The sequence below is a fragment of the Salvia hispanica genome, chromosome 2 (assembly GCF_023119035.1).
Source record: "Salvia hispanica cultivar TCC Black 2014 chromosome 2, UniMelb_Shisp_WGS_1.0, whole genome shotgun sequence".
In the NCBI taxonomy this organism is placed as follows: domain Eukaryota; kingdom Viridiplantae; phylum Streptophyta; class Magnoliopsida; order Lamiales; family Lamiaceae; genus Salvia; species Salvia hispanica.
In genome coordinates this window covers 12,186,054-12,195,143 of record NC_062966.1, presented here as the reverse complement: position 1 = coordinate 12,195,143, position 9,090 = coordinate 12,186,054, and the positions used below count along the sequence as shown (strand labels likewise).

The 9,090-nt window shown below is 41.5% G+C and overlaps 1 protein-coding gene across 1 annotated transcript; it reads right to left on the bottom strand.

Moving 5' to 3' along the window:
- Positions 1-5,248: 5,248 nt before the first annotated feature.
- Positions 5,249-8,469, bottom strand: LOC125204658 (receptor protein kinase-like protein ZAR1). The gene is made up of 2 exons (XM_048103363.1): positions 6,972-8,469; positions 5,249-6,022 (listed from the first exon to the last, which is right to left on the bottom strand). The coding sequence occupies exons 1-2, from the start codon at positions 8,203-8,205 to the stop codon at positions 5,412-5,414; spliced, it is 1,845 nt and encodes a 614-aa protein (XP_047959320.1). The 5' UTR covers positions 8,206-8,469; the 3' UTR covers positions 5,249-5,411.
- Between the last annotated feature and the right edge of the window lie 621 nt (positions 8,470-9,090).

Below are 9,090 nucleotides of genomic sequence, written 5' to 3'. Positions count from 1 at the left end.
AATAATGCATATCCTTCAGGGACGGAGGGAATATATTTTATGAGTAAAATGGAGTGAATTAAGTAAAAGAGGGGACAAAAATAGAGAGAGAAATGTTTTTATATTAAAAATGTGTCACTTATGAGACGGAAGAAGAAGTACTATTTAAATCTGATTTTATTATTTTGTAATATAGAGTAATGTTATGACAAATAGGGCAATTGTGAATCGAGAAACAAAAGAACGTAAATAGACACAGAATTTACGTGGTTCACCAATGTTGTGTTGGCTACGTCCACGGGCAAAAACGGAGAACAAATTGTATTATGACTGCGGTTTTCAGATACAGATTTATGTGCTCTACTCCCATATATATAGACACACATTAGACAGACTGGGCCTAGGAAACATAATCCTATCCCAATTAGAAAACCTAATCCTATACAAATTCAAGGCATACTAACAAATCTCCACCTTGACTTGAATTCTCCCTTGCAGACGCATCATCATAACACCAGACGAACAAACTTCTCCATTCTTGCCTCAGATTTTCCCTCCACGGGCAACTAACAGCTCATGACATTAAGCAAGTCCAAACAATGTTGGAACTTGCTCTGCGGGACTGACTTGGTGAACATATCAGCAGTACCTACTTTCTTCACCCCAATTCTCTTCTCATGAAAATGATACCTCACATCAATATGCTTAGTCCTCTCATGATGGACTTGATCCTTGGCTAAACAAATAGCGCTCTGACTGTCACAGAACACAACAGCTTGATCTTGATGTAAACCAAGATCACCAACTAGCCCTTGCAACCATATTCCCTCTTTAGCAGCTTCTGTCAATGCCATATACTCTGCTTCAGTAGTAGACAAAGTAACTGCAGCCTGCAAAGTTGTTTTCCAACTAACAACAGAACCACTAAGAGTGAAAACATAACCGGTCATAGATCTTCTACTATCGACATCTCCAGCGTAGTCAGAATCAGAATAACCAGTCACTAAACAGTGAGTATCACCTCCATAAATGAGACCAACATCAGACGTACCTCTCAAGTAACGAAAGATCCTCTTCACAGCCTGCCAGTGCTCCTTTCCAGGATTTCCCATGAACCTGCTAACAACGCTGACAAGCATGCGCTATATCTGGCCTAGTACAGACCATGGCGTACATCAAACTCCCTACTGCATTAGAGTACGGGACTCGAGACATGTACTCCTCCTCAACTTCGGATTTCGGTGCAAGATCAGATGACAAATGAATGTTTGTGGCACTTGGAGTATCAATAGCCTTAGATGCAGACATGTCAAATCTTGACAAAATCTACTCAATGTAGCTCTTCTGTGACAGAGAAAGCTTTTTCTTTTCTCTATCTCTAGAAATCTCCATGCCTAGAATTTTCTTCGCAACACCCAAATCCTTCATATCAAACTCAGCACTAAGCTGAGCTTTCAACTTCTGTACTTCAGACTTCGACTTCGCAGCTATGAGCATATCATCCACATATAGAACAAGATAGACCATAGAACCATCGTCAGCTTTGTTGTTATAGACACAACAATCATACGGACTCCTGCTGAATCCCAGCTTGATCATGTAACTGTCAAACCTCTTATACCACTGCCTCGGAGACTGCTTTAGTCCATACAAGGACTTCTTCAACTTGCACACATAATCCTCCTTGCCCGGAACCACAAATCCCTCTGGCTGAGTCATGTAGATATCTTCCTCAAGCAATCCGTGTAGGAAAGCCGTCTTCACATCTAGTTGCTCAAGCTCCAAACCATAATGTGCAACTATCGCAAGTAACACTCTGATGGAAGTGTGTCTGACCACTGGTGAGAATATCTCATTATAGTCAACCCCTCCTTTTGCGTAAACCCTCTTGCAACTAGACGAGCCTTGTATCTAATTCCCTCATCTGGTGTAGTGTCTTCCTTCTTCTTGAAAATCCATTTGCAAGTGACAATCTTTCTCCCCTTAGGCCGTGGAACCAATTCCCAAGTCAGGTTATTTAAAAGTGATTCTATCTCTTCTTGCATTGCAGCGAGCCACTTGGCACGCTCACTGCCTGAAATAGCTTCCTTGTAGGTAGGTGGTTCATCTGCCGAAGGCTCATCTTCGACCTCATTGGCAACCCGCAATGCATATGCCATCATATCCTCAAAACCATACATCAACGGAGGCTTCACATTTGTCCTCCTAGCTCTGTCAATAGCAATGCTTCTCTGACGAGCTTGTGGATGAACATCCGAACTAGAAGTATCGGCGGCTTCAGCAGTAGTGTGTTGATCTTCTCCACCTTGGAGATGTGATTCACTCACATCGTGAGTGACTTGCAGCTCCACATGTTCATCAACACCATCCAAGTCCTCCGTAGTAATAGACTTCACAGTAGAGTTAAGCATAGAATTTTCATCAAATACCACATTCCGACTGAGAATAATTCTACCCTCTGAAGATGACCAAATTCTGTACCCCTTAACTCCATCTCCATAACCAACAAATACTCCCTTCTTAGCTCTTGGCTCCAATTTACCTTCACTCACATGATAGTAAACAGTACTCCCAAAAACTCTCAACATAGAGTAATCTGCAGGCGAATCAGACCATACCTCGTACGGTGTCTTGCAGTCAATGCCAGTGTGAGGTCCACGGTTGATCAGATAACAAGCCATGTTTACTGCCTCTGCCCAAAACTTCCTAGTCAAACCGGATTGGAAGAGCATGCATCTTGCTCTCTCCAACAACGTCTGATTCATGTGTTCTGCCACACCATTCTGCTGTGGTGTATGTCTAACGGTGTGATGGCGAACGATCCCTTCACTCCTACAAAACACATCGAACTCAGACGAACAAAATTCCAGACCATTATCTATTCTCAATCGCTTGATCTTCTTCTCAGTCTTCTACTCTTTGAACTTCTTGGAATGCCTCACATTTATGCTTCATCATAAACACCCAAGTCATTCTCGAGTAGTCATCAATCATCGACACAAAATACTTGTGTCCTCCAATAGACTCAACACGTGAGGGACCCCAACAATCCATATGAATGTATTCAAGTGTCCCCTTCGTTCGATGAACACCTTTCTTTGGAAACTTGCTGCGATGAAGCTTCCCCAACACACAGTGTTCGCAGAAATCAAGTTTCTGCACCTTATGGCCCGAAAGAAAATCACGATTCGACATGATTCTCATGCCACGTTCTCCCATATGACCAAGCCTCATATGCCACAGCTTGGTCATATCCTTGGTTGCAACCTCGGATGATGCAATATCAGCAAAATTTGCCACGATGGAACCTCTCAGAACATACAAGGTACCTCGTTTCAAAGCTGTCAGAACCACCTTCGAACCTTTCAAAATACGCATTACTCCACCTTCACCTTTGAAACTGAACCCCTTACTATCAAATGTACTCAGGGATATCAGATTCTTCGTCATCTGTGGAACATGCTTAACATCGTTCAAGGTGCAAAAGACCCCATCATGGGTCCTAATCCCGATTGAGCCGATGCCAACCACCTTGCAGACAGCACTGTTGGCCATGGTAACATTGCCTCCATCTATCTGCTCATAAGTGTTGAAATACTCCCTGTGAGGACAGAGATGATATGACGCTCTAGAATCCAAAATCCACACATCATTACAGTGTGGCTGTTCATCCGCAACCAAGGTCAATTCTTCTTCCGAATTTGTGTCATCAGCTTCTGCCACAGTCGCAGAACCGTTAGCATCTTCCTTCTTGCCCAATTTATTCTTTATCCTTGGACAATCAACCTTCCAATGCCCTGGTTCTTTACAATATCTGCAGATGTCATCTGGCTTAGGGCCTTTAGGACCTTTTGAACCTTTTGAGTTCTGCTTCTTCTGTCCGAATTTCTTCTGTCCTTTACCCGTAATGATAATCCCGATGGCAGATCTTCTGTGGCTGAACTCGTTGCCTGTTGACGATCCTCTCTGATGTGGAGAGCAGATCGAACATCCTCCAACGAAAGAGTTTCCTTGCCAGTCATAAAAGACTCAACAAAATTTTCGTAAGATTCAGGCAGAGACACAAGCAAAATTAAACCAGCATCCTCGTCTTCTACTTTAACTTCAACATTATGCAAATCTAGCAAAATTTTATTCAAATTTTTCAGATAATCCCGAAGGGGCGTACCTTCCTGCATGCGTAACCGAAACAAACTTTGCTTCAAGAGCAACTTGTTGGTTAGAGACTTCGTCATGTATAGACTCTCCAATTTCGCCCAAAGAGCAGCAGCCGTCTCCTGATCCGCAACTTCGATGATAACATCGTCAGACAGGCTCAATATGATGGTCGAGTGGGCCTTTTCGTCTAGGGTTGTCCACTCCTTATATCCTCCGTAGCCTTCTTTGTTTTGAGCGGCTCCCACAAACCCTGCTGCTTCAGCAGAGATCGCATCTTGATCTGCCATAAACCAAAACTATTTCTCCCGGTGAATTTGTCAACCTTCACGTTCAGAGCAGACATCTCGATTTACCGGACAAAACCCTTGCAGCGGAATTCAAAACCCTAGTTCGAAAACCAAGGCTCTAATACCAGTTTGTTATGATAAATAGGGTAATTGTGAATCGAGAAACAAAAGAACGTAAATAGACACAGAATTTACGTGGTTCACCAACGTTGTGTTGCCTCCATGTTTACACTATACAAATATTTTAATCTAACTAATGGTTATCATAAAAAACCTTCAATAGCGAATAAGCTTCTTATTTTGGCCAAATCTCAATTTTGTCCAAAATAACAATAATAATAATAATTTAACAATAATAATATATTATTATTATTATTATTATTAAATTATTATTATTATTATTTGATTATCACATCATGGATTCTCTTTGTGATCACTTGGGTAGATGAGATATATTGGTGGCTATATTTCTTGCCATGGTGCATAACCGTCATTTTATCAAGATGTATAAAGTGTAAAATACTGTGATTTTTTATTTATATATTTTTAAATTTTTTATTAATTTCTATTCCACAATATCTAACATAAATGTGTTTTTCAAATAAAGAAGAGTTACACAAAAATTATATTGAAAGCTCTCTGAAAAAATTATGAAGGATCGGTTATTAATTATGAAAAGAAAAAAAATGGAAATCAACGGAAGTGAAAATCACAATGAATAGTTTTGGGCCGATCCCAAAAACGTTTACCCGAATTTAAATTTTCTTCTGCACATAGAAAATTTTCAAATAATACTACACCAAAGCTCTAGATGATTTAGTTCATGCTGCAAAAAATGGCATTTTAATGAACAGATTAATACTACTTCACTGCACTACACTGATGATACTAAAGTTTATACATGCAGAGATTGGGGAAAATATATATCATAACCTTACAACAATTAGAAATTAATCAAGAATCCTACAAACACATATCTTCACAACATCACTGCAACTTGATCCGATCTAGGTTACATGAAACCGTCCTCATCTTCGGTCGGAGTTCCGGATCGCGTTCCGTACAGTTTAGTGAAACATGAAACGCAGCAACAACCTGCTTCTTGGCACGAACCTCGTTCAAGAGTGTGGGGTCTATTATCTCCGACAACGGCCTCTCTTCCCGGAAAATCCTCCTCACCCGGCTCTCGAGCCCCTCCTCCCCATCGTTGTCGGGGGCCTGGCCCGTCAGGATCTCCATGACCAAGATCCCGAACGCGTAGACATCACACTTTTGGTTGACTTTGGCGCCCGAGCCCTGAGCTTCTGGAGCCACACACATGATGTTTGATGAGGCCCTAGTTATGTGAGTCACTGAGATCGGCTTCTTTGAAGGGGCGGTTGCTGATTTTGATATAGCCAGGACGAGACGGGACAGGCCAAAACCGGAGATGTAGGGCTTTAAGTGGTCGTCGAGGAGGATCTTCGAAGATTTGAGGCTTCCGTGCACATACTTTTTGGGGCTGCAGTCATGTATGTGCATCAAACCCCTTGCAGTTTCTTGGATGATTCTTAGCCTTGCAGTCCATGACAGCGGAGGTGCCACGTTCCCTGCTCCGCCTGCACCGGAAAATGACAAAATCTATGGTTATTCAAATCAAGATTTCAAGTTCCACAAACCACATTTTTTTTATTAGGCCCAGCTGCATTGCTGTCTGAATTAAGCAAGAAGAGGACAACTACAATAAAGCAGCTGCAGAAAAAATTGAACTATGCATCTTGCCAAGAAATGTCGAATCATGTAAAGAGCGACGAACTCACGAGGAATCATTTACAACAGCATAGTACTCATCTAGCTAAGGAACATAATATATTGAACAAACCAACAAATAGCAGCTTCAAATTATTGATGATGCTATTTTATTTTGTAATTTGGATTCTGTATTGTACACCACCATTGGCTTGCTCTAAAGGCTCATTCAATTCATAAAACCAGAATCATTGAATATGCAGAATCAACAAGGGAATGCAACTTAATTTGTCTTGTTTAAAACCTGATGTACATAAAAGCAAGTTGAAATGTGGTGTCTTACTATTCATAAAATTCAAAAACAAACACACCCTCTCCTACCCAAGTGTGGTCCTGATAATCATTGAAGGTCTGTGAGTGCTGTGTGGTCCGTGTTCGAACCCACTACCAGTTCACCACCATGCTATTCTACCTTACGAAGTTTATGATTGCTTATTTTGGTCTTTTCATTATGTTGTCCAAGAAACCTTTCTACAATGAGGTTATTCTTACATATTGTTCATCAATCTTTTTATGTTTGGCCTCAAAAAAACAGAATAGTATTCAACATTCAAAGACTAAAGATCACATTATAAGAATTTAATGATTCCTAAAAAGGATATCTACTTCCTAAAAAGTTGAATGAAAAAACATGCAAACATGTTAATACTATACCCCTTGCTATCTCAAATGGCAATCCATCCAGCTGAAAATAAATCTTCCAGAGATGAATAAATAATGATGATGAAAATCTAAATAACAAAAATGCAAAATTCTCACCATGCAATGCATTGTACAAGCTTCCATTGCTGATGAAATCCGAAATCAGCAACTTCTCATCACTGGCATAGTAATAAGCCCTCAGCCTCACAATGTTGGGGTGCCTCACTTTCCCAATGGTCTCCACCTCTGCCTCGAACTCCTTCAAGCTCCACGCTACGCCCCCCTCACTCAGCCGCCTCACAGCCACCACCACCGGAGCAGCAGCTGGAGCCGCCCCCTTCCGTCCACCGGCCACCACCCTATAAACTATCCCACTCCTGCTTTTCCCAAGAACATAGGCTAAAGCCCTCAACAAATCCTCCAATTCCAACCCAAACCCTTCATCAATCACAACAAATTTACCACCCTTCTTCCCCTCCTCACCTCCCAATCCCACCCCAACACTCTCCTTCCCCAACTTCTGCTCCAGCTTCCATCTCTTCCTAATGAACCACACTGCAACAGCCACCACTCCAACCACCACAGAAACGCCGCTAATCACCGAAACTGTCACCGACCCGCCGTTGACATTTCTTCCCTCCACCAACTCACCACCGCCATTACCCTCCGGCTTTTGAGGATTTTCCAAAAATCTCGGGTTTTGAGCTTCCGGCACTGTGCATGGAGTGCTCAAGGGAAACCCACAGAGATTAAGATTCCCTGAAAATGCAGTGGGGCCCTGGTTCAACAGCGACCCCACCTGAGGTATTTTTCCGGTGAGCTCGTTGCAGCGGAGGTCGAGGCTCAACATCACCGGAAACTGTCCAAAACTCGCCGGAATCTCGCCGGAAAAGGCATTGTAAGAGAGATTCAAAGTGCCCTGCAAACGGGTCAGATTGCTTAGCCCTTGGAGAAGCGAGCCGTTGAAATTGTTGGAAGAGATGTCGAAATGAACGAGGTTTTGGAGGGTGGCGATCTGGTGCGGCAGGGGCCCACTGAAGAAGTTGTGGGAGAGATCAAGAGAGGCGAGAAAGGAGAGCGCGCCGATCTCCGACGGAATGTAGCCGGTCAGGTTCTTGCTCGGGAGTGAGACGGAGATGACGCGGCGGTGGACGCGATCGCAGGTGATCCCGGCCCACCTGCACGGGGTTGCGTCGACCTCCAGCCATGAAATTAGAGCCATGTTTGGATCTTTGACAACGGCGGCTTTTAGAGCTAAGAGGGAGAGCCCATCGGTGTTGAGTGAAGATGAGACAGAAATGCAGAATGTGGACAGGTAGAAGATGTTCAAAAGAGCGTTTACGCTTCGCATTTTTGCATAAAAATTCAATCTTTATATGCTTGTGAGGAAGAATCTTAGTAAAAATCGAGTCTTTTGAAATGCATTGAGTTCGAAGCCTGGCATGTGAAGAGGAATTAATTGGTGGGTTTTGTGAAGGAATAAGTCTTGAGAAAATGCTTCTGGAATAGGCCCACGTATTGCAGAAACAAAGTGTGATTTGAGGTGAGGACTGTGTGTGAGGGGGTGGGGTGTAGCAGTGAAGATGATCAAGAAGAAGGATTTGAATGACAAGTGAGTGAGATCATATGGAATGGTATTTTCGAGGTAATTTTAAATTTAATGGCATAATAAATGTAGAAATTTACTTTGAAATTTGCTTCGACGATGCTAGTGCTTTCAGATTTTCAGTAATTAATTATTAATGTTTTCGGGATGTGGTTGTTTGTTTTCAATAGTATATCCATGCATGAAAAAATTGATTTTTTTTAGTACCAAAAAAAAATGATTTTTTTATTACCTAATTTTATTTTTTTAGGGTGGAATATGCACTTTGGGAAATGAGACACAGAGAGAGAATTGTAAGATTTATTTTATCTGATGTCCGAAACCATTATTTTCCTCATGTTACTAGACTAAATTACAAATTTACAAGATACACTCCACATTGGTTTTTGTTCTTGAGGTCCAAATTGCTCCAACTCACTTTTAAATCCTTTCATTTTGTTTCATTTCATGTGATGATGAAAATTTCCAATTGAATTCATATATTAAGTGTAAATCATAAATTTATGATCAGTTATACTTTAAATCAACATATCCTTTTTTAAAATTATAAAAAATTACCCGGACTAAACATAATTATCTAGAATTATATGTGTACAATACAGTACATCTCTAATAGATTGGAGACACGGC